At 51.6% G+C, this 26024-nt stretch overlaps 1 protein-coding gene across 1 annotated transcript in view; it reads left to right on the top strand.

The window, feature by feature from the left end:
- Positions 1-8629, top strand: part of LOC140393988 (CD9 antigen-like) — a 383521-nt gene extending 374892 nt beyond the window's left edge. Inside the window, exon 8 of the mRNA XM_072480714.1 lies at positions 8378-8629. Coding sequence (XP_072336815.1) covers positions 8378-8443 — 66 coding nt within the window. The 3' untranslated portion in view covers positions 8444-8629. The remainder of the gene's footprint in view (positions 1-8377) is intronic.
- The last annotated feature ends 17395 nt before the right edge of the window (positions 8630-26024 follow it).

Raw genomic sequence — 26024 nt, 5'->3', positions numbered from 1 at the left:
TGAGACCCAGGCTAATAGAATAGATGGCATTGGCAATTCTGGACAGGCTGAAAATAGATAAGTCCCCGGGGCCTGATGGGATTTATCCTAGGATTCTCTGGGAGGCCAGGGAGGAGATTGCTGGACCTTTGGCTTTGATTTTTATGTCATCATTGGCTACAGGAATAGTGCCAGAGGACTGGAGGATAGCAAATGTGGTCCCTTTGTTCAAAAAGGGGAGCAGAGACAACCCCGGCAACTATAGACCGGTGAGCCTCACGTCTGTAGTGGGTAAAGTCTTGGAGGGGATTATAAGAGACAAGATTTATAATCATTTAGATAGGAATAATATGATCAGGGATAGTCAGCATGGCTTTGTGAAGGGTAGGTCATGCCTCACAAACCTTATCGAGTTCTTTGAGAAGGTGACTGAACAGGTAGACGAGGGTAGAGCAATTGATGTGGTGTATATGGATTTCAGCAAAGCGTTTGATAAGGTTCCCCACGGTAGGCTATTGCAGAAAATACGGAGGCTGGGGATTGAGGGTGATTTAGAGTTCTGGATCAGAAATTGGCTAGCTGAAAGAAGACAGAGGGTGGTGGTTGATGGGAAATGTTCAGAATGGAGTTCAAGTGGAGTACCACAAGGATCTGTTCTGGGGCCGTTGCTGTTTGTCATTTTTATCAATGACCTAGAGGAAGGCGCAGAAGGGTGGGTGAGTAAATTTGAGACGATACTAAAGTCGGTGGTGTTGTTGATAGTGTGGAAGGATGTATCAGGTTACAGAGGGATATAGAGCTGGGCTGAGAGGTGGCAAATGGAGTTTAATGTGTGAGGTGATTCACTTTGGAAGGAATAACAGGAATGCGGAATATTTGGCTAATGGTAAAGTTCTTGGGAGTGTGGATGAGCAGAGGGATCTAGGTGTCCATGTACATAGATCCCTGAAAGTTGCCACCCAGGTTGATAGGGTTGTGAAGAAGGCCTATGGAGTGTTGGCCTTTATTGGTAGAGGGATTGAGTTCCGGAGTCAGGAGGTCATGTTGCAGCTGTACAGAACTCTGGTACGGCCGCATTTGGAGTATTGCCTACAGTTCTGGTCACCGCATTATAGGAAGAACGTGGAGGCTTTGGAGCGGGTGCGGAGTACTCAATACTCCGTCTGATGAAGGCAAGCATGCTGTATGCCTTCTTGACCACTCTATCGACCTGCATTGCCACCTTCAGGGTACAATGGACCTGAACTCCCAGATCTCTCTGTACATCAATTTCCCCAGGACTCTTCCATTGACCGTATAGTCCGCTCTTGAATTAGACCTTCCAAAATGCACCACCTCACATTTGCCTGGATTGAACTCCATATGCCATTTCTCTACCCAACTCTCCAATCTATCTATATTTTGCTGTATTCTCTGACAGTCCTCCTCGCGATCTGCAACTCCACCAATCTTAGTATCATCTGCAAACTTGCTAATCAGACCACCTATACCTTTGTCCAGATCATTTATGTACATCACAAACAACAGTGGTCCGAGCACGGATCCCTGTGGAACACCGCTAGTCACCTTCCTCCATTTTGAGACACTCCCTTCCACCACTACTATCTGTCTCCTGTTGCCCAGCCAGTTCTTTATCCATCTAGCTAGTACACCCTGAACCCCATACGACTTCACCTTTTCCATCAATCTGCCATGGTAAACTTTATAAAATGCCTAACTGAAGTCCATGTATATGTATATTATTTTTTATAGAATTTACAGTGCAGAAGGAGGCCATTCGGCCCATCGTGTCTGCACCGGCTCCTGGAAAGAGCACCCCACCCAAGATCTACACCTCCACCCTATCCCTATAACCCAGTAACCCCACCCAACATTAAGGGCAATTTTGACACTAAGGGCAATTTAGCATGGCCAATCCACCTAACTTGCACATCTTTGGACTGTGGGAGGAAACCGGAGCACCCGGAGGAAACCCACGCACACACGGGGAGAATGTGCAGACTCCGCACAGACAGTGACCCAAGCCGGGAATCGAACCTGGGACCCTGGAGCTGTGAAGCAATTGTGCTAACCACAATGCTACCGTGCTGCCCCATCTACAGCCCTTCCCTCATCAATTAACGTTGTCACTTCCTCAAAGAATTCTATTAGGTTTGTAAGACATGACCTTTCCTGCATAAAACCATGCTGCCTATCACTGATAAGTCTATTTTCTTCCAAATGTGAATAGATCCTATCCCTCAGTATCTTCTCCAGCAGCTTGCCTACCACTGACATCAAGCTCACAGGTCTATAATTCCCAAGATTATCCCTGCTACCCTTCTTAAACAAAGGGACAACATTAGCAATTCTCCAGTCCTCCGGGACCTCACCCATGCTCAAGGATGCTGCAAAGATATCTGTTAAGGCCCCAGCTATTTCTTCCCTCGCTTCCCTCAGTAACCTGGGATAGATCCCATCCGGACCTGGGGACTTGTCCACCTTAATGCCTTTTAGAATACCCAAAACTTCCCCCTTCCTTATGCCGACTTGACCTCGAGTATTTAAACATCCATCCGTAGCTTCAACATTCGTCATGTCCCTCTCCTTGGTGAATACCGATGCAAAGTACTCATTAAAAATCTCACCCATTTCCTCTGACTCCACGCATAAATTCCCTCTTTTGTCTTTGAGTGGGCCAATTCTTTCTCTAGTTACCCTCTTGCTCCTTATATACGAATAAAAGGCTTTGGGATTTTCCTTAACCCTGTTAGCCAAAGATATTTCATGACCCCTTTTAGCCCTCTTCATTGCGCTTTTGAAATTTGTCCTACTTTCCCGATATTTCTCCAAAGCTTTATCAGATTTAAGTCACCTAGATGTTATGTATGCTTCCTTTTTCATCTTAGCTAGTCTCACAATTCCACCCGTCACCCATGGTTCCCTAATCTTGCCATTTCTATCCCTCATTTTCACAGGGGCATGTCTGTCCTGCACTCTAATCAACCTTTCCTAAAAAGACTCCCACATTTCAAATGTGGATTTACCCTTAAAGAGCTGCTCCCAATCCACATTCCCAGCTCCTGCCGAATTTTGTTATACTTGGCCTTTCCCCAATTTAGCACTCTTTCTTTAGGACCACTCTCGTCTTTGACCATGAGTGTTCTAAAACTTACAGAATTGTGATCGCTATGCCCAAAGTAATCACCGACTGAAACTTTAACCACCTGGCCGGGATCATTCCCCAATACCAGGTCCAGTATGGACCCTTCCCGAGTTGGACTATTTACATACTGCTCTAAAAAACTCTCCTGGATGCTCCTTACAAATTCTGCTCCATTTACGCCTCCAACATTACATGAGTCCCATTCAATGTTGGGGAAGTTAAATTCTCCCATCACGACCACCCTATTGCTCCTACATTTTTCTATAATCTGTCTACATATTTGTACCTCTACTTCATGCTAGCTTTTGGGAGGCCTGTAGTAAAGTCCCAACAATGTTAGTGCACCCTTCCTATTTCTTAGCTCTACCCATATTGCCTCAGTGCTCGAATCCTCTATCGTGCCCTCCTTAATCATAGCTGTGATATCATCTCTGACCAGTAATCCAACTCCTCCACCCCATTTACCTCCCTCTCTATCCCTCCTGAAGCATCTATACCCTGGGATATTTAGTTGTCAGTCTTGCCCTTCCCTCAACCAAGTCTCCGTAATACCAATAACATCATATTCCCAGGTACTAATCCAAGTTCATCTGCCTTACCTGCTACACTTCTCGCATTGAAACATATGCACCTCAGACCACCTGTCCCTTTGTGTTCTTCATCTCTTCCCTGTCTACTCTTCCCCTTAGTCACATTGAGTTTATTATCTAGTACCTTACTGGCTTTAGTTGCTGCCTCTTTACTGACCTCTAACTTCCTAATCTGGTTCCCAACCCCCTGCCACATTAGTTTAAAACCTCCCCAACAGTGTTAACAAAAGCACCCCCTAGGACATTGGTTCCAGTCCTGCCCAGGTGTAGACCATCCGATTTGTAATGGTCCCACCGCCCCCAGAACCGGTTTCAATGTCCCAAAAATCTGAACCCCTCCCTCCTGCACCATCTCTCAAGCCACATATTCATTCTGACTATTCTTGAATTTCTACTCCGACTGTCTCGTGGCACTGGTAGCAATCCTGAGATTACTACCTTTGAGGTCCTACTTTTTAACTTACCTCCTAACTCCCTAAATTCTGATTGTAGGACCTCATCCCGTTTTTTACCTATATCGTTGGTGCCTATATGCACCACGACAACTGGCTGTTCACCCTCCCCCTTCAGTATGTCCTGCAGCCGATCTGAGACATCCCTGACCCGTGCACCCGGGAGGCAACATACCATTCGGGAGTCTCGTTTTCTACCACAGAAACGCCTGAACTGGGCGTGTTGTTAAACTTGCAGTGCATCAGTATCTTCAACATGTCTTAAAGTTCTTGATTGACACCCCATCCACCACCTTCAACATTCACTCTATCTGCTACCGACGCACAATGGCAGCAGTATGTACCATCCACAAGATGCACTGCAGCAACTCAGCAAGGCTCCATCGACAGCACCTTCCAAACCTGCAACCTTCACCACCTTAAAAGACAAGCGCAGATAATACCTGGGAACACCACCACCTGGAAGTTCCCACCAAGTCACTCACCATCCTGACTTGGAAATATATTGGCTATTCCTTCACTGTCACTGGTTCAAAATCCTGGAACTCCCTCCCTAACAGCAGAGTGGTGTACGACCCCAGACCAGACCGTAACAGTGGCTAGGATACTGGACAGAATCCCAATATTTTATCTTAGTTTGTAAGACTGTGAGGAAAGGATGCCTCACTCCAGGAGATTTCACACAAAACACAAAGAAACATACATAGAAAATAGGAGCAGGAGGAGGCCATTCGGCCCTTTGAGCCTGCTCCGCCATTCATAATGATCATGGCTGATCATCAAGTTCAATACCCTGATCCCACCTGCCCCCCGATATCCCTTGATCCCTTTAGCTCCAAGAGCTCTATCTAATTCCTTCTTGAAATTACACAATGTTTCGGCCTCATCTACTTTCTGTGGTAGTGAATTCCACAGATTCACTACTCTCTGGGTGAAGAAGTTTATCCTCATCTCAGTCCTAAAGGGTTTACCCCTTTTTCTCAAACTATGACGCCCAGATCTGCAATCCCCCACCATCAGGGACATGCTTTTTGAATAATACTGTCTAATCCTGTTAGAATTTTCTAAATTTCTATGAGATCCCCTCTTCCTCTTATAAACTCCAATGAATATAATCCTAACTGACAGTCCCGCCATCCCAGGAATCAGCCTGATAAATCTTCGCTGCACTCCGTCCATAGCAAGAACATCCTTCCTCAGATAAGGCCACCAAAACTGCACATAATACTCCAGGTCTGGCCTCACCAATATCCTAATACAATTGCAGTAAAACATCTCTATTCCTATACTCAAATCCTCTCGCTATGATGGCCAACATACCAGTTGCCTTCTTTACTGCCTGCTGTACCTGCGCGCTTACTTTCAGTGACTGATGCACAAGGATACCAAGGTCTCGCTGAGTATTCACCTCTCTCAATTTCCACCCATTCAAATAATAATAAATATTTTTGCTACTGAAGCGGATAACCTCACATTTATCCACATAATACTGCATCTGCCATGCATGTGGCCACTCACGCAGCCTGTCCAAATTCCATTGAAGCATCTCTGCATCCTCCTCACAGCCCACCCTCCTACCCAACTTTGCATTATCTGCAAGTTTGGAGATAATACATTTAGTAGCCTCATCCAAATCATTAATATATAATGTGAACAGTTGGGGTCCTAGCATAGATTCCTGCAGCACCGAACTAGTCACTGCCTGCCAATCAGCAAGAGTCCCAATTATTCCAACTTTTTGCTTCCTCTCTGCTAACCAGCTTTCTATTCTTCTCAAGCCACTACCCGCAATCCCATGCGCTTTAACTGTAACTGCTATGTGAGACCTTGGCAAAAGCCTTCTGAAAGTCTAAATATACCACATCCACCGCCTGGTCAACTCTACTAGTTACATCTTCAAAGAATTCCAGTAGATTTGTCAAGCATTATTGTCCTTTCCTAAATCCATGATTTTCCTTTCATAAATCCATGCTCCATCAACTTCCCTACTATCGGCATTAGGCTCACTGGTCTATAGTTCCCTGTTTCTCTCTACCTCCCTTTTTGAATAGTGGGTTACATTAGCTACACTCCAATCTGTAGGAACCATTCCAGAGATCAAAGAAGTTTGGAAAATGACCACCTACTATTTCTAGGACCACTTCAGAAACTACTCTGAGATGAGGATTATCAGGTCCTGGCAATATATCCGCTTCCAATCCCATATATTTTCCAAAAAACATTTCTTTACTGATACTAATTTCCTTCAGCTCCTCACTAAAACTCAAAATAGGGATATGGTAAATTGAAACAAACTTTACTACTAACACAGTATTGTTTGTGGTTTATATAAATGATTTAGACATGAATGTCGGAGGGTTGATCAGTAAGTTTGCAGATGATACAGGTAACTAACTGTAGGCTCATTCAGAAAGTTAGGGGACATGGGATACAGGGAAATTTGGCTGGCCGAAAGAAGACAGCGAGTGGTAGTGGGTGGAAAGTATTCCGCCTGGAGGTCAGTGACCAGTGGTGTCTCACAGGGATCTGTTCTGGGACCTCTGCTCTTTGTGTTTTTATAAATGACTTGGATGAGGAAGTGGAAGGGTGGGTTAGTACGTTTGCCGATGACACGAAAGTTGGTGGAGTTGTAGATAGTGTTGAGGGTAGTTGCAGATTACAACAGGACACTGACAGGATGCAGAGCTGGGCTGAGAAGTGGCAGATGGAGTTCAACCTAGATAAATGTGAAGTGATTCATTTTGGAAGGTCGAATATGAATGCTGAATACAGGGCTAAAGGCAGGATTCTTGGAAGTGTGAACAGAAGGATCTTGGGGTCCACGTACATAGATCCCTCAAAGTTGCCACCCAGGTTGGTAGAGTTGTTAAGAAGAGTTTAAGAGCCGCGAGGTTTTGCTGCAGCTTTATAAAACCCAGGTTAGACCACACTTGGAATATTGTGTCCAGTTCTGGTCGCCTCATTATAGAAAGGATGTGGATGCTTTGGAGAGGGTGCAGAGGAGATTTACCAGGATACTGCCTGGACTAAAGGGCATGTCTTATGAAGAAAGATTGAGGGAGCTAGGGCTTTTCTCACTGGAATGAAGAAGGAAGAGAGATGACTTGGTAGATGTGTGCAAGGTGATGAGAAGCATGGATAGAGTGGATAGCCAGAGACTTTTCCCCAGGGCGGAAATGGCTGTCATGAGGGGATATAATTTTAAGGTGATTGGAGGAAGGTATAGGGGTGATGTCAGAGGTATGTTCTTCACACAGAGTGGTGGGTGCATGGAATGCACTGCCAGCAGAGGTGGTGGAATCAGAGTCTTTAGGGACTTTTAAGAGACTCTTGGACAGCAGTAAATTGAAGGGGTGTAGGTTAAGTTGATCTTAGATGAGGATAAATGGTCAGTACAACATCGTGGGCCGAAGGGCCTGTACTGTGCTGTACTGTTCTATGTTCTATGACACGAAAATTGGAGGGGTGGTAAATAGTGAGGAGGTTAGCCTTCAATTACAGGAGGATATAGACGGGCTGATAAGATGGGCTGATCAGTGGCAAATGGATTTCAATCTGGATAAGTGTGAGGTGAAGCAGTTGGGCAGGACAAACGAGGTAATGGAATACATATTGAATGGCAGGACCCTGGAAAGCATTGAAGAGCAAAGGGATCTTGGTTCGCATGTACATTAGTCCCTTAAGTTAGCAGAGCAGGTTGATAAAGTGACTAAGAAGACATATGGTGTACTTGCCTTTATTAGCCGAGGCATAGTGTTTAAGAGCAGGGAGGTTGTGCTTGAACTGTATAAAACATTGGTTAGGCCACAGCTACAGTATTGTGTGCAGTTCTGGAATCCACATTATTGGAGGGATGTGATAGCACTGGAATGGGTGCAGATGAGATTTACCAGGATGTTGCCTGGACTGGAGAGTGTTAGCTATGGAGAGAGGAGATTGGATAGACTTGGATTGTTTTCCTTGGCGCAGAGGCGACTCAGAGGGAACATGAGTGAGATGTATTGGACGAATTGGATAACGTTACCAAGAAGCTGGCAATAGGCACAGTGGCTGAGTGGTCTCTGTCTGTGTTTATGATTCTATGACACTCGATTAAGGGCTTTAATGCCTGTACCCTGCGTTTCTTTCTGCCTGACCTTTTTTTTGTAGAGATGAGTCTAGTTTTCCAGTTCCCATTGCTGATTTGCCTTTTTGTGTTTTATTTTTTGCAGATTTTCGGGATGATTTTCAGTATGGTTCTGTGCTGTGCGATTCGCAATTCACAGGATGTGATGTGACACTGGGACAACCACACCAACTCTATCACTGCTCCATGCACCTTATAAATTGAGAATCAATATATTATCTAGTTGCTTGTTGGTTAATTGAATTAGAGCCGGTTATTTTTCTGTATCTTTAAGAACCTGGACAGGTTGCCATTCTTGTAATGCTTCAATTATTTTACATAAACTTCTGATAATTCAGTTTCTTTAAATTCATTTTCTTTAAAACACTAAAATTTGGTGCCATTTTAATAGTCTGGTTGACCGAGTGGGGCAGTACACTAACTCAGATACTGCTCCAGTGAGGCCCAGTTAACCAATTTGCTGGAGTCCAGCTACTAGTTTGGTAAAGCCTGGTTACTGGTTTGGTGAGGCCTAGTTACCAGTTTTGTGAGGCTTATTTAAGTGTTCAGTTGAGGCCTGGTTATGAGTTCAGTAAGGCCTGGTTACCAGTTCAGTTGAGGCCTGGTTACTGGATTGGTAAGGCCTGGTTACCAGTTCAGTTGAGGCCTGATTACTGGTTCGGTAAGGCCAGGTTACCGGTTCAGTTGAGGCCTGGTGCAGGTTCAGTAAGGCCTGATTACTAGTTCAGCTGAGGCCTGATTACTGGTTCGGTAAGGCCTGGTTACCGGTTCAGTTGAGGCCTGATTACCTGTTCAGTGAGGCCTGGTTGCCGGTTCTGTAAGGCCTTGTGATCAGTTCAGTGAGGCCTGGTTACCAGTTCAGTGAAGCCTGGTTACCAGTTTGTTTGGGCCTGGTTACTGGTTCAGGTGAGACCTGGGGCGGGATTCTCCCCTAACCGGCAGGGCGGGCCGTACCGGCGCCGAGGAGTGGCATGAACCACTCTGGCGTCGGGCCGCCCGGAAGGTGCAGAATCCTCCGCATCTTCAGAGGCTAGGCTGGCGGCAGCGGGGTTGGCGCCGCACCAGCCGGCGCCGAGGGGCCTCCGCCGGCCGGCTCGAGTTGGCGCATGCGCAGGAGCGCCAGCGTGTGCTGGCGTCATCCCAGCGCATGCGCAGGGGGCTTCTTCTCCGCGCCGGCCATGGTGGACCGTTACACCGACCGGCGCGGAGGGAAAGAGTGCCCCCACGGCACAGGCCCGCCCATGGATCGGTGGGCCCCGATCGTGGGCCAGGCCACCGTGAGGGCGCTTCCCAGGGCCAGATCCCCCCCATGCTCCCCCCCCGAGGACTCCGCAGGCCACCTGCAGAGCCAGGTCCTGCCGGTACGGACCTGGTGTATTTTACGCCAGCGAGACCCGCCGAATACGGGTGGCTACTTGGCCCATCGTGGGCCGGAGAATTACCGGGGGGGGGGGCAGCTGCCAACGGCCCCCGATCGGCGTGGCACGATTCCCGCCCCGCCGAAAAAACGCCGCCGGAGAATCCGGCAGCCAGCGTCGGGGCGGCGGGCGGGATTCACGCCGCTCCCCGGCAATTCTCCGGCCCAGAGGGGGGTTCTAGAATCCCGGCCCTGGTTAACGGTTCAGTGAGGCCTGGTTACTGGCTCATTGAGGCCTGGTTACTGGTTCGGTAAGGCCTTACTACCAGTACAGTTGAGGCCTGATTACTGGTTCGGTAAGACCTCGTTTCCGGTTCAGTTGAGGCCAGATTAACGGTTCTGTGAGGCCTTGTTATCTGTTCAGTGAGGCCTGGTTACCAGTTCGGTTAGGCCTGGTTACCGGTTCAGTTGAGACCTGGTTACCAGTTCAGTGAGGCCTGGTTACTGGTTCGGTGAGGCCTGGTTCCCAGTTCAGTTAGGCCTGGTTACTAGTTCAGTTTAGACCTGGTTACCGGTTCAGTGTGGCCAGGTTACTGGTTCAGTAAGACCTGGTTACTGGTTCGGTGAGGCCTGCTTATTGGTTCAGTAAGGCCTGGTTACTGGTTCGATGAGGCCTGTTACTGCTTCGGTGAGGCCTGGTTACTGGTTCAGTAGGCCAGGTTACTGGTTCAGTAAGGCCTGGTTACTGGTTTGGTGAGGCCTGGTTACTGGTTCAATGAGACCTGGCTACCAGTTCAGTAAGTAAGGCCTGGTTACTAGTTCAGTAAGGTCTGGTTACCAGTTCAGTAAGTATGGCCTGGTTACTGGTTCAGTGAGGCCTGATGCAGGGTGGTTTCGGGAGGAAATTCCAGAGACTTGGATCCTGGCAGCTGAAGACATGGCACCACTGGTGGAGTGATTAAAATGAGGCCAGCATTAGAGCGACTCAGATATCTCCATAGTTTCTCAGGACTGGAAGAGATTAAAGATAGGGAGGGGTTTTAAACAAGTGTGAACCTTTTAAAATTAAGGTGTTGTTTGACTTGGAGCAGCTTTAGGCAGGAATGACAGGGGAATGAGACTTGCTGAGAGTTAAGACAATGAGCACAGAGTTTTGGATGAGCTTTAGTCTCTGAAGACTGGAATGTGGGAGGACAGCCCAGAGTGTTGGAATAGTCCAGATTGGAGGTAACAATAATAATAATCATCGCGTATTGTCACAAGTGGGCTTCAATGAAGTTACTGTGAAAAGGCCCTAGTCGCCACATTCCGGCACCTGTTCGGGGAGGCCGGTATGGGAATTGAACCCGCGCTGCTGGCCTTTTTCTGCTTTACAAGCCAGCTGTTTAGTCCACTGTGCTAAATCATCCCCTGGTTAAAGCATAAATGAGGGTTTCAGCAGCAGGCGAGCTGAAACAGGGGAAATTGGTTGATGTTACAGGGGTGGACATAGATAGTCATCACAGGATCAATATGTGGACATTCATCACAGGATCAACTATAACACTGATGCAATATCAATTACGAGAGTAGAGTATAATCAAGGCTTTATTAAGCAGAGATGTGTAGCCTCCTGCAGCTGCTGCCGAAATGGCTACAGCTCGGTGAGCACACACATTTATACTCTGCCTACTGGGCGGAGCCAGCAGGCAGGAATCTAGCCTCGTACCTGTAGTACAGGGGCCTTACCGTATTACATCTCGTATGTGATATATACAACAGTGGTGACTACCACAAACAGCAAGATTGTGAACAGACTGGTTTGGTTTAGACTGCTGTCATGGAGTAAGTAGAATGGAGTTGGTGGTTCACGAACAGAGTTTGGAATGGTGACCAAAAATAGCTTCAGTCTTCCCAAGATTTAATTGGAGGAAATTTGGGCTCATCCAGTAGAACCATATTATTCCTACAGTGCAGAAGGAGGCCATTCGGCCTATTGAGACAATACCGACCCCCCCCCCTCCAAAAGAGCACCCTACCGTGGCCCACCACCCCACCCTATGCCCGTACCCCTACCTAACCTGCACACTAAGGGACAATTTAGCATGGCCAATCCACCTAGCCTGGACATCTTTGGGATCTTTGGGAGGAAACGGGAGCACCCGGAGGAAACCCACGCACACACGGAGAGACAGCCACTAACGACTGGCATTGAACGCGGGTCCCTGGTGCTATGAAGCAGCAGTGCTAACCACTGTGCCACTCACATCTGTACTGGATGTGGGATACGCAGTCTGAGAGTTCAGTGATGTGGAGATGCCGGCGTTGGACTGGGGTGAGCACAGTAGGAGAGTACTTGCAGGCACAGAGATGGGTTGAAGTGTGTATACTTCAACTCAAGAAGCATCAGGAATAAGGTGGGTGAACTTAAGGCATGGATCGGTACTTGGGACTACGATGTGGTGGCCATCACAGAAACCTGGATAGAAGAGGGGCAGAAATGGTTGTTGGAGGTCCCTGGTTACAGATGTTTCAATAAGATTAGGGAGGGTGGTAAAAGAGGTGGGGGGTGGCATTGTTAATTAGAGATAGTATAACAGCTGCAGAAAGGCAGTTCGAGGAGTATCAGCCTACTGAGGTAGTATGGGTTGAAGTCAGAAATAGGAAAGGAGCAGTCACCTTGTTACGAGTTTTCTATAGGCCCCCCAATAGTAGCAGAGATGTGGAGGAACAGATTGGGAAACAGATTTTGGAAAGGTGCAGAAGTCACAGGGTAGTAGTCATGGGTGACTTTAACTTCCCAAACATTGAGTGGAAACTCTTTAGATCAAATAGTTTGGATGGGGTGGTGTTTGTGCAGTGTGTCCAGGAAGCTTTTCTAACACAGTATGTAGATTGTCCAACCAGAGGAGGGGCAATATTGGATTTAGTACTTTGTAATGAACCAGGGCAAGTGATAGATTTGTTAGTGTGGTGGTATGTATTAGGGGTCATGTGGGACCTGTGAAGCCGAGATGCTATTGGCTGACAAATCCCGGGTCTTGGTTGGATCTGCCGACTTCTGGCTTCGCCCTGAAGGCGGAGTATAAGAACCCGAGCTTCTCCCCTCAGCTTCATTCTGTTGCTGAGCTGCTGGGGACAAGCATCGCTTAATAAAGCCTGGATCGACTTCATCACTTCTTGTCTCTCGTAAATCATTGTGCGCTACAATTTCTTAAGCGAGCTTAAAAGACTATGGAGCTCCGGATCGCCCCGGAATGCCTGCGGATCAGCCCCCACGCAGCGAACTCGGCAGCAGTATTCAAACACTGGCAAGCATGCTTTGAAGGCTACCTCCGAATGGCCCCTGGCCGGATCACAGAAGACCAGAAAATGCAGGTCCTGCATTCGAGGGTAAGACCGGAAATTTACCCTCTCATAGAAGGTGCAGAGGATTTCCCGACGGCGCTCGCATTGATGAAGGGCATCTACGTTCGGCCCGTTAACCAGGTCTATGCGCGCCACCAACTCACGACGAGACGGCAAAGTCCCGGAGAATCGCTAGAGGAATTCTACGCCGCGCTGCTAATTTTGGGACGAGGCTGCAGCTGCCCGCCTGTGAACGCGATCGAACACACGGGCCTGCTAATTCGTGATGCATTTGTGGCAGGTATGAACTCTCCCCAAATCCGCCAAAGACTTTTGGAAAGAGAGTCGCTAGGACTCTCAGAGGCACGGGCCCTTGCAGCCTCCCTTGATGTGGCCTCGCAAAACGCTCGCGCCTACGGCCCTGACCGCGCGGCAGCCCCTTGGGCTCCGTGGACCCCCGTCGTGACAAACTCCCCCCCCCCTCGCAAGCTTGCGCGGTTAAAGCACCAGACCATCCCGGGGGGGCCCGCTGCTATTTCTGCGGACAAGCGCTGCCCGGCCCGCGCAGCTATTTGTAAAAGCTGCGGCAAAAAGGGCCATTACGCGGCAGTGTGCCGGTCCCTGGGGGTCGCCGCAATCCCCGAAGAAGAACGAGCCCAGCACATCCCAAACACCCCCAATCCCCCAGCGCCCCATGTGCGACCCGCGGGCGCCGCCATTTTGGGTCCCGGGCACCACGAGGGGAGGATGGGCGCCGCCATCTTGTGACCCCCCCAGCCACGTGCGATTCATGGGGGTGGCCATTTTGTCCACCCCCGACCACGTGTGATCCATGGGGGCGGCCATTTTGTCCACCCCCGGCCGCGTGCGATTCATGGACACCACCAGCTTGGTTGACAACAAAGGACCCCAGCATCGACGGCTCCACGGGGTCCGAAGAAGACGCCGCGACACTACTACCACGACTGGCTTCGGTGACACTGGATCAATCGCGGCCCCGGACGCTCCAGACGACGACAACAACGGTGCTGGTCAACGGATACGAGACACCATGCCTGATCGACTCCGGGAGCACTGAAAGTTTTATTCACCCAGACACGGTAAGACGCTGTTTTCTGACCATCCATCCAAGCACGCAAAAGATTTCCCGAGCTGCAGGATCCCATTCCGTAGAGATCAAAGGGTTCTGCATCGCAAACCTAACGGTGCAAGGGAGGGAGTTTAAGAACTATAGGCTCTACGTCCTTCCCCAACTCTGCGCGCCCACATTACTGGGATTAGATTTCCAGTGTAACCTGCAGAGCCTAACATTACAATTCGGCGGCCCAATACCCCCACTCACTATCTGCGGCCTCGCAACTCTCAAGGTTGAACCGCCGTCCTTGTTTGCAAACCTCACCCCGGATTGCAAACCCGTCGCCACTAGGAGCAGACGGTACAGCGCCCAGGACCGGATATTTATTCGGTCTGAAGTCCAGCGGTTGCTGAAGGAAGGCATAATCCAGGCCAGCAATAGTCCCTGGAGAGCCCAGGTGGTAGTAGTAAAGACCGGGGAGAAGCAAAGGATGGTCGTAGACTATAGTCAGACCATCAACAGGTACACACAGTTAGATGCGTACCCTCTCCCCCGCATATCCAACATGGTCAATCGGATTGCCCAGTATAAGGTCTTTTCCACCGTGGACCTCAAGTCCGCCTACCACCAGCTCCCCATCCGCCCAGGTGACCGCAAGTACACCGCCTTATAGGCAGACGGAGATCTATACCACTTCTGAAGGGTCCCATTTGGCGTCACGAACGGGGTCTCTGTCTTCCAACGGGAGATGGACCGAATGGTTGACCAGCATGGGTTGCAGGCCACGTTCCCGTATCTCGACAACTTAACCATTTGCGGCCACGATCAGCAGGACCATGACGCCAACCTCCAAAAGTTCCTCCAGACCGCTAACGCCCTGAACCTCACATATAACGAGGTAAAATGCGTTTTTAGCACAAACCGTTTGGCCATACTGGGATACGTAGTGCGCAATGGAGTAATAGGTCCCGACCCCAAACGCATGCGCCCCCTTATGGAATTCCCCCTCCCCCACTGCTCCAAAGCCCTGAAACGTTGCCTGGGTTTCTTTTCATATTACGCCCAGTGGGTCCCCCCAGTACGCAGACAAGGCCCGCCCGCTAATACAGTCCACTACCTTCCCCCTGTCGACAGAGGCTCGCCAGGCCTTCAGCCGCATCAAAGCGGATATCGCAAAGGCCACGATGCGCGCCATCGACGAGTCCCTCCCCTTCCAGGTCGAGAGCGAAGCATCCGGCATAGCTCTGGCGGCCACCCTTAACCAAGCGGGCAGACCCGTGGCCTTTTTCTCCCGGACCCTCCACGCCTCAGAAATCCGCCACTCCTCAGTGGAAAAGGAAGCCCAAGCCATAGTGGAAGCTGTGCGACATTGGAGGCATTACCTGGCCGGCAGGAGATTCACTCTCCTCACCGACCAACGGTCGGTAGCCTTCATGTTCGATAATGCAGAGCGGGGCAAAATTAAGAATGACAAGATCCTAAGGTGGAGGATCGAGCTCTCCACCTTCAACTATGAGATCTTGTATCGGCCCAGAAAGCTGAACGAACCGTCCGATGCCCTATCCCGCGGCACATGTGCCAATGCACAAATAGACCGCCTCCAAGCCCTCCACGAGGACCTCTGCCACCCGGGGGTCACTCGATTCTACCATTTCGTAAAGTCCCGCAACCTCCCCTACTCTGTGGAGGAGGTCCGTACAGTCACCAGGAACTGCCACATCTGCAAACCGCACTTTTTCAGGCCGGATAGAGCGCACCTGATCAAGGCTTCCCGCCCTTTTGAACGCCTCAGTTTGGATTTCAAAGGGCCCCTCCCCTCCACCGACCGCAACGCATACTTCCTGAACATGGTGGACGAGTACTCTTGTTTCCCCTTCGCCATCCCCTGCCCCGACATGACAGCGGCCACAGTCATTAAAGCCCTTGGCACCATATTCACACTGTTCGGTTGCCCCGCATATATCCATAGCGACAGGGGGTCCTCCTTCATGAGTGACGAGCTGCACCAGTTCCTGCTCAGCAAGGGCATAGCCTCGAGCAGGACGACCAGCTACAACCCCCGGGGGAACGGGCCCTACGGTCCAGGGATCTCCCAGTTTTCCGGTGGCAGGGGGTCCTCCCGGACGCTCTCCACTCCATCCGGTCGCTGCTGTGTACCACCACTAACCAAACGCCTCATGAGTGCCTCCTTGTCTTCCCCAGGAAGTCCTCCTCCGGAACGTTGCTGCCGACCTGGCTGGCGGCCCCAGGACCCATCTTGCTCCGGAAACATGTGCAGGCGCACAAATTGGACCCGTTGGTCGAGAGGGTTCACCTTCTCCACGCGAACCCGCAGTACGCATACGTGGCGTACCCCGACGGCCGACAGGACACGGTCTGCCTGCGGGACCTGCCGCCCGCCGGAAACACACACACACCCCCGACACTGATCATCCCCTCCCTGCCACCGGCGCACCCCGCGACCGCCCCCTTCCCGGGGGGATCGGTCCTCCTCCCGTGCCCGCCCAGGAGTAAAACAGGAACAAACAGCGAAACGCTCCCGGAGACGACAACGCCCAAGGATGCACCTGCACCACCACTGGGGCTGAGGCGATCGATGAGGAAGACCAGACCGCTCGCTCGACTCGGGGAATCCGCGTGACACTAAGAATGTTGTTGTAACAAAAGAAATGTTTTTTGCTCACATTGTAAATAGTTCTCACAAACTTGTCCATAGCCCAGTGTAGGGCTAAAGCTATAGTAACAGTGTCCGAAATTTGTTCCAGGGCCAGCCTTGTAAACCCCTACCACCATGCGAATCACCACCCCGCCGGGTTCCTTTTTAACAAGGGGTGAATGTGGTGGTATGTATTAGGGGTCATGTGGGACCTGTGAAGCCGAGATGCTATTGGCTGACAGATCCCGGGTCCTGGTTGGATCTGCCGACTTCTGGCTCCGCCCTGAAGGCAGAGTATAAGAACCCGAGCTTCTCCCCGCAGCTTCATTCTGTTGCTGAGCTGCTGGGGACAAGCATTCTCAATAAAGCTTGGATCGACTTCATCACTTCTCGTCTCTCGTAAGTCATTGTGCGCTACAGTTAGTGGGGGAGCATTTTGGAGATAGTGACCACAATTCTGTGACTTTCACTTTAGTAATGGAGAGGGATAGGTGTGTGCAACAGGGCAAGGTTTATAATTGGGGGAAGGGTAAATACGATGTTGTCAGACAAGAATTGAAGTGCACAAGTTGGGAACATAGGCTGTCAGGGAAGGACACAAGTGAAATGTGGAACTTGTTCAAGGAACAGGTACTACGTGTCCTTGATATGTATGTCCCTGTCAGGCAGGGAAGACATGGTCGAGTGAGGGAACCATGGTTGACAAGAGAGGTTGAATGTCTTGTTAAGAGGAAAAAGGAGACTTCTGTAAGGCTGAGGAAACAAGGTTCAGACAGGGCGTTGGAGGGATACAAGATAGCCAGAAGGGAACTGAAGAAAGGGATTAAGAGAGCGAAGAGAGGGCATGAACAATCTTTGGCGGGTAGGATCAAGGAAAACCCCAAAGCCTTTTACACATATGTGAGAAATATGAGAATGACTAGAGCGAGGGTAGGTCTGATCAAGGACAGTAGCGGGAGATTGTGTATTGAGTCTGAAGAGATAGGAGAGGTCTTGAACGAGTACTTTTCTTCTGTATTTACAAATGAGAGGGGCTATATTGTTGGAGAGGACAGTGTGAAACAGACTGGTAAACTCGAGGAAATACTTGTTAGGAAGGAAGATGTGTTGGGCATTTTGAAAAACTTGAGGATATACAAGTCCCCCGGGCCTGACGGGATATATCCAAGGATTCTATGGGAAGCAAGAGATGAAATTGCAGAGCTGTTGGCAATGATCTTTTCATCCTCACTGTCAACATGGGTGGTACCAGGGGATTGGAGAGTGGCGAATGTCGTGCCCCTGTTCAAAAAAGGGACTACGGATAACCCTGGGAATTACAGGCCAGTTAGTCTTACTTCGGTGGTAGGCAAAGTCATGGAAAGGGTTCTGAAGGATAGGATTTCTGAGCATCTGGAAAGACACTGCTTGATTAGGGATAGTCAGCACGGATTTGTGAGGGGTAGGTCTTGCCTTACAAGTCTTATTGAATTCTTTGAGGAGGTGACCAAGCATGTCGATGAAGGTAAAGCAGTGGATGTAGTGTACATGGATTTTAGTAAGGCATTTGATAAGGTTCCCCATGGTAGGCTTCTGCAGAAAGTAAGGAGGCATGGGATAGTGGGAAATCTGGCCGGTTGGATAACGAACTGGCTAACCGATAGAAGTCAGAGAGTGGTGGTGGATGGCAAATATTCAGCCTGGATCCCAGTTACCAGTGGCGTACCGCAGGGATCAGTTCTGGGTCCTCTGCTGTATGTGATTTTCATTAATTACTTGGATGAGGGAGTTGAAGGGTGGGTCAGTAAATTTGCAGACGATACGAAGATTGGTGGAGTTGTGGATAGTGAGGAGGGCTGTTGTCGGCTGCAAAGAGACATAGATAGGATGCAGAGCTGGGCTGAGAAATGGCAGATGGAGTTTAACCCTGAAAAGTGTGAGGTTGTCCATTTTGGAAGGACAAATATGAATGCGGAATACAGGGTTAACGGTAGAGTTCTTGGCAATGTGGAGGAGCAGAGAGATCTTGGGGTCTATGTTCATACATCTTTGAAAGTTGCCACTCAAGTGGATAGAGCTGTGAAGAAGGACTATGGTGTGCTAGCGTTCATTAACAGAGGGATTGAATTTAAGAGCCGTGAGGTGATGATGCAGCTGTACAAAACTTTGGTAAGGCCACATTTGGAGTACTGTGTACAGTTCTGGTCGCCTCATTTTTGGAAAGATGTGGAAGCTTTGGAAAAGGTGCAAAGGAGATTTACCAGGATGTTGCCTGGAATGGAGAGTCGGTCTTACGAGGAACGATTGAGGGTGCAAGGCCTTTTCTCATTAGAACGGAGAAGGATGAGAGGCGACTTGATAGAGGTTTATAAGATGATCAGGGGAATAGATAGAGTAGACAGTCAGAGACTTTTTCCCCGGGTGGAACAAACCATTACAAGGGGACATAAATTTAAGGTGAAAGGTGGAAGATATAGGAGGGATATCAGAGGTAGGTTCTTTACCCAGAGAGTAGTGGGGGCATGGAATGCACTGCCTGTGGAAGTAGTTGAGTCGGAAACATTAGGGACCTTCAAGCAGCTATTGGATAGGTACATGGATTACGGTAAAATGATATAGTGTAGATTAATTTGTTCTTAAGGGCAGCACGGTAGCATTGTGGATAGCACAATTGCTTCACAGCTCCAGGGTTCCAGGTTCGATTCCGGCTTGGGTCACTGTCTGTGCGGAGTCTGCACATCCTCCCCGTGTTTGCGTGGGTTTCCTCCGGGTGCTCCGGTTTCCTCCCACAGTCCAAAGATGTGCAGGTTAGGTGGATTGGCCATGATAAATTGCCCTTAGTGTCCAAAATTGCCCTTAGTGTTGGGTGGAGGTGTTGAGTTTGGGTAGGGTGCTCTTTCCAAGAGCCGGTGCAGACTCAATGGGCCGAATGGCCTCCTTCTGCACTGTAAATTCAATGATAATCTATGATTAATCTAGGACAACATCGTGGGCCGAAGGGCCTGTTCTGTGCTGTATTTTTCTATGTTCTATGTTCTCTTACAACACCGGGTTAAAGTCCTTAGCTTTGTTTCAAATCACTAGCTTTCGGAGCACTGCTCCTTTCTCAGTGACAGTGGAGTGGAGAGAGATAATGGTGATGTTGAGCTGGGTATCGTCAGCATACAAATGAAAATGAATGGTGTGCCTTTGGATGATATCACCTAGGGGCGCAATGTAGATGAGGACTTGGAGGGAAGTTAGGATCGATGTAACAGTGCAATGGCAGGTAGAGAAACCATTTGGAAATAATTATTTGGCTATGTTAAGACAGATAACAATGAAGATAGGTGAGAGTAGCCCCTCCGAGCTCGACAGCAGTGAAGAGGCGTTGGTTAAGGAGGATGGGGGCGGGGGGTAGCAGTTTACCTTTGGCAGAGCCGGGTAAGGGGTCTCAGTAAGTTGTCCTTGGGCTTTAGTCCATTATCGAGGTAAATGCCATGCAACACAAAGGTGCAACAGCCACCTGACTTTGTCAAACATCAAACTCATAATAAACAACTGAGCAAAGCTAAGCCTCTAAAAACACAGTTTATTGAATATCAAACAAGTAACACAATCACGTTTAGTACAAATAATCCATTTCCAGTTCAGCCGGCGTTACACTAAAGACACAACATTTGAAATAACACTTGCTATAAAACAGTTAAAACAGAAACTCCAAAGACTCACATCGAAGAGTAAAAATGTTCCCACAGAATCTCTGGTCGAGCATAGAATCAGATCACACATTCTCACCCTCACTCACACACTCAGTCTCAGACACCTTCACCCTCAGACACTCTCACCCTCAGACACCCTCACCCTCAAACACCCTCACCCTCAGACACTCTCACCCTCAGACACCTTCACCCTCAGACACCCTCACCCTCAGACACCCTCACCCTCAGACACCCTCACCCTCAGACACCCTCACCCTCAGACACCCACAAACACCCTCACCCTCAAACACCCTCACCCTCAGACACCCTCAGACTTTGACACCCTCAAATATCCTCACTCACACCCTCACACTCAAACACTCTCACCTCACACGTGGATGAAAGCCCCCAAAATGTTTTAATTTGAAAAACTGTGAGGAAAGGATACTGCTCCAGGAGTGATGACTCTGACTCTTTTATTGTTAAAACAAACTTTAACTTAAACACAGAATTAACCACATTAACAACAAATAACTAGCTTTACAATTATCTTAACCAAAAGGAATAAAACTTGGTAACTTACTGTCTACACCTGCCACTAATTCAAATTAAGCAACCCCATTCAATACAAATGTTGTTTGCAAATAAAGTTAACACAAGAGGTTTACTTGCTTAACTGTGTCGAGACTTTTGGAGAGAGTTCCTTTCAGGAGTAGATCCAGTGCACTTCTGCTCAACCTATCAGCATTTGGCAAAACTGCTGTTCAACTTAAAATCCAATAACTGATGGCAAAACTATAGACAGACCTGGCTCCTCCTATTAATTACATAATCTGTATCAAAGCAAATTTCATGACCTGCTTAGCTGCGACTAAACACAATCCCTCATAAATTATCTACACAGAGGGAACCATCCAAAATATAAACAATGTTCCATCAGTCCTTTACCTGTAACCAAGTAAGCAGTTGGAATGAATAATTAACTCGCTCTTTTACAGCTCCTTAATTACAGTTTTAGCAGTAATACTGCCTGCATGTATTTTAAACCAGGGATTTTAATAGCATTGCCAAAAATATGGAATACAATTAAATAACAATTTCTACATTCACCCTCATACTCAAATGCCCTCACACTCTCACATCCTTAAACACAAGCACACTCATACACCCTCACACACACCCTCACCCTCACCTACCCTCACTCTCATGCACTCTCACCCCCTCACACGCAAACTCCCTCACACACACTCAAACATCCTCATACTCACAACCTCAGACTGACACTCACACACTATATTGCCCTCACATACACACTCAAACACCCTTGCTCTCAAACACCCTAGCACTCTCGAAGCCTCAAACACACCCTCTCACACTCCCACACACACTTGCACATTCACACCCAAACACGCTCACACACACACGCTCACACTCACACTACCTCAAACCCGCACCCTCACATGTTGGGGGGGGGGTGGGTGTGGCCAGTGTTGGGGGGTGGGTATTGCCAGTGTTGGGGGGGAGTGTGGGCAGTGTTGGGAGTGGGTGTGGCCAGTGTTGTGGGGGAGGGTGTGGCCAGGGTTGGGGGGTGGGGGTGGCCAGTGTTGGGGGTTGGGGTGGCTAGTGTTGGGGAGGGGGTGGTTATGGCCAGTGTTGGGGGGTGGGTCTGGCCATTGTTGGGGGTGGGTGTGGCCAGTGTTGGGGGTGGGTGTGGCCAGTGTTGGTGGAGTGGGTGTGGCCAGTGTTGGGGGGGTGTATGGCCAGTGTTGGGGGGGCTGGGTGTGGCCAGTGTTGGGGGGGTGGGTGTGGCCAGTATTGGGGGGTGGGTCTGGCCATTGTTGGGGGGTGGGTGTGGCCAGTGTTGGGGGGGTGTATGGCCAGTGTTGGGGGGGGGTCGCTGTGGCCAGTTTTGGGGGGTTGGGTGTGGCCAGTATTGGGGGGTGGGTCTGGCCATTGTTGGGGGGTGGGTGTGGCCAGTGTTGGGGGGGTGTATGGCCAGTGCTGGGGGGGGGGTCGCTGTGGCCAGTTTTGGGGGGTTGGGTGTGGCCAGTGTTGAGGGGTGGGTGTGGCCAGTGTTGGGGGTGTGTGGCCAGTGTTGGGGGGGTGTGGCCAGTGTTGGGGGGGGGTGGCCAGTGTTGGGGGGTGGGCGTGGCCAGTGTTGGGGTGGGTGTGGCCAGTTTTTGGGGGGTGGGGGTGGCCAGTGTTGGGGGTGGGTGTGGCCAGTGTTGGGGGGGTGGGGGTGGCCAGTGTTGGGGGGTGGGTCTGGCCATTGTTGGGCGGTGGGTGTGACCAGTGTTGGGTGGGGTGTATGGCCAGTGTTGGGGGGGGGTCGGTGTGGCCAGTTTTGGGGGGTTGGGTGTGGCCGGTGTTGAGGGGTGGGTGCGGCCAGTGTTGGGGGGTGTGTGTGGCCAATGTTGGGGGTGTGGATGTGGCCAGTGTTGGGGGAGTGGGGTTGGCCAGTGTTGGGGGGATAGGTGTGGCCAGTGTGGGGGGGCAAAGTTGGGGGGTGGGTGTGGCCAGTGATGGGGGGGGGGTGTTGCCAGTGTTGGAGGGTGGGTGTGGCCAGTGTTGGGGAGTGAGTGTTGCCAGTGTTGGGGGGTGGGTGTGGCCAGTGTTGGGGGGATGGGTGTGGCCAGTGTTGGGGGGTGGGTGTAGCCAGTGTTGGGGGTGGGTGTGGCCAAGTTTGGGAGGTGGTTGTGGCCAGTGTTGGGGGTGTGTATGGCCAGTGTTGGGGGGTAGGTGTGGCCAGTGTTGGGGGGTGGGTGTGGCCAGTGTTGGGGTTGTGTGTGGCCAGTGTTGGGGGGCTGGGTGTGGCCTTTTTTGGGGGGAATGGGTGTGGCCAGTGTTGGCGGAGTTGGTGTGGCCAGTGTTGGAGGGTGGGTGTGGCCAGTGTTGGGGGGGTTGGGTGAGGCCAGTGTTGGGGATGTGGGGGTGGCCAGTGTTTGGGGGGGGTTGGTGTGGCCAATGTTGGGGGAGGGCGTGTGGCCAGTGTTGGGGGATGGGTCTGCCCAGTGGTGGGGGGTTGGGTGTGGCCAGTGTTGGGGGGGAATATTTGTGGCCAGTGTTGGGGACGTGGGGGGTGGGTGCGGCCAGTGTTGGGGGGTGGGGGTGGCCAGTGTTGGCGGGGTGGGCGTGGCAAGTGTTGGGGGGTGGGTTTGGCCAGTGTTGGGGGTGGGGATGGCCAGTGTTGGGGGGTGGGTGTGGCCAATGTTGGGTGGGTGGGTGTGGCCAGTGTTAGGGGGGAAAGGGTGTGGCCAGTGATGGGGGTGGGTGTGGCCAGTGTTGGGGATGGGTGTGGCCAGTGTTGGGGGGTGCGTGTGGCCAGTGTTGGGGGTGGGCGTGGCAAGTGTTGGGGGGATGGGTGTAGCCAGTGTTGGGGATGTGTATGGCCAGTGTTGGGGGCTGGGTGTGGCCTGTGTTGTGGGGAATGGGTGTGGCCAGTGTTGGCGGAGTTGATGTGGCCAGTGTTGGAGGGTGGGTGTGGCCAGTGTTGGGGGGAGAATGTCTGGCCAGTGTTGGGGGGTGCGGGTGGCCAGTGTTGGGCTGGGTGGGCCAGCGTTGGAGGGTGGGTGTAGCCAGTGTGGGCGGGTGGGTGTGGCCTGTGTTGGGGTGGGTGGGTGTGGCCAGTTTTGTGGGGTGGGTGTGGCCAATGTTGGGGGGTGGCTGTGGCCAGTGTTGGGGGGATGGGTCTGGCCAGTGTTGGGGGTGGGTGTGGCCAGTGTTGGGGGGGTGGGGTGGCCAGTGTTGGGAGTGGGTGTGGCCAGTGTTGGGGGGTGGGGGTGGCCAGTGTTTGTGGGGATGGGGGTGGCCAGTGTTGGGGGGGTGGGGGTGGCCAGTGTTGGGGGGTGGGTCTGGCCATTGTTGGGGGGTGGGTGTGGCCAGTGTTGGGGGGGTGTATGGCCAGTGCTGGGGGGGGGGTCGCTGTGGCCAGTTTTGGGGGGTTGGGTGTGGCCAGTGTTGAGGGGTGGGTGTGGCCAGTGTTGGGGGTGTGTGGCCAGTGTTGGGGGGGTGTGGCCAGTGTTGGGGGGGGGTGGCCAGTGTTGGGGGGTGGGCGTGGCCAGTGTTGGGGTGGGTGTGGCCAGTTTTTGGGGGGTGGGGGTGGCCAGTGTTGGGGGTGGGTGTGGCCAGTGTTGGGGGGGTGGGGGTGGCCAGTGTTGGGGGGTGGGTCTGGCCATTGTTGGGCGGTGGGTGTGACCAGTGTTGGGTGGGGTGTATGGCCAGTGTTGGGGGGGGGTCGGTGTGGCCAGTTTTGGGGGGTTGGGTGTGGCCGGTGTTGAGGGGTGGGTGCGGCCAGTGTTGGGGGGTGTGTGTGGCCAATGTTGGGGGTGTGGATGTGGCCAGTGTTGGGGGAGTGGGGTTGGCCAGTGTTGGGGGGATAGGTGTGGCCAGTGTGGGGGGGCAAAGTTGGGGGGTGGGTGTGGCCAGTGATGGGGGGGGGGTGTTGCCAGTGTTGGAGGGTGGGTGTGGCCAGTGTTGGGGAGTGAGTGTTGCCAGTGTTGGGGGGTGGGTGTGGCCAGTGTTGGGGGGATGGGTGTGGCCAGTGTTGGGGGGTGGGTGTAGCCAGTGTTGGGGGTGGGTGTGGCCAAGTTTGGGAGGTGGTTGTGGCCAGTGTTGGGGGTGTGTATGGCCAGTGTTGGGGGGTAGGTGTGGCCAGTGTTGGGGGGTGGGTGTGGCCAGTGTTGGGGTTGTGTGTGGCCAGTGTTGGGGGGCTGGGTGTGGCCTTTTTTGGGGGGAATGGGTGTGGCCAGTGTTGGCGGAGTTGGTGTGGCCAGTGTTGGAGGGTGGGTGTGGCCAGTGTTGGGGGGGTTGGGTGAGGCCAGTGTTGGGGATGTGGGGGTGGCCAGTGTTTGGGGGGGGTTGGTGTGGCCAATGTTGGGGGAGGGCGTGTGGCCAGTGTTGGGGGATGGGTCTGCCCAGTGGTGGGGGGTTGGGTGTGGCCAGTGTTGGGGGGGAATATTTGTGGCCAGTGTTGGGGACGTGGGGGGTGGGTGCGGCCAGTGTTGGGGGGTGGGGGTGGCCAGTGTTGGCGGGGTGGGCGTGGCAAGTGTTGGGGGGTGGGTTTGGCCAGTGTTGGGGGTGGGGATGGCCAGTGTTGGGGGGTGGGTGTGGCCAATGTTGGGTGGGTGGGTGTGGCCAGTGTTAGGGGGGAAAGGGTGTGGCCAGTGATGGGGGTGGGTGTGGCCAGTGTTGGGGATGGGTGTGGCCAGTGTTGGGGGGTGCGTGTGGCCAGTGTTGGGGGTGGGCGTGGCAAGTGTTGGGGGGATGGGTGTAGCCAGTGTTGGGGATGTGTATGGCCAGTGTTGGGGGCTGGGTGTGGCCTGTGTTGTGGGGAATGGGTGTGGCCAGTGTTGGCGGAGTTGATGTGGCCAGTGTTGGAGGGTGGGTGTGGCCAGTGTTGGGGGGAGAATGTCTGGCCAGTGTTGGGGGGTGCGGGTGGCCAGTGTTGGGCTGGGTGGGCCAGCGTTGGAGGGTGGGTGTAGCCAGTGTGGGCGGGTGGGTGTGGCCTGTGTTGGGGTGGGTGGGTGTGGCCAGTTTTGTGGGGTGGGTGTGGCCAATGTTGGGGGGTGGCTGTGGCCAGTGTTGGGGGGATGGGTCTGGCCAGTGTTGGGGGTGGGTGTGGCCAGTGTTGGGGGGGTGGGGTGGCCAGTGTTGGGAGTG

Source organism: Scyliorhinus torazame, chromosome 17 (genome assembly GCF_047496885.1).
Source record: "Scyliorhinus torazame isolate Kashiwa2021f chromosome 17, sScyTor2.1, whole genome shotgun sequence".
Taxonomy (NCBI): domain Eukaryota; kingdom Metazoa; phylum Chordata; class Chondrichthyes; order Carcharhiniformes; family Scyliorhinidae; genus Scyliorhinus; species Scyliorhinus torazame.
This window is presented reverse-complemented; position numbering and strand designations above follow the sequence as displayed.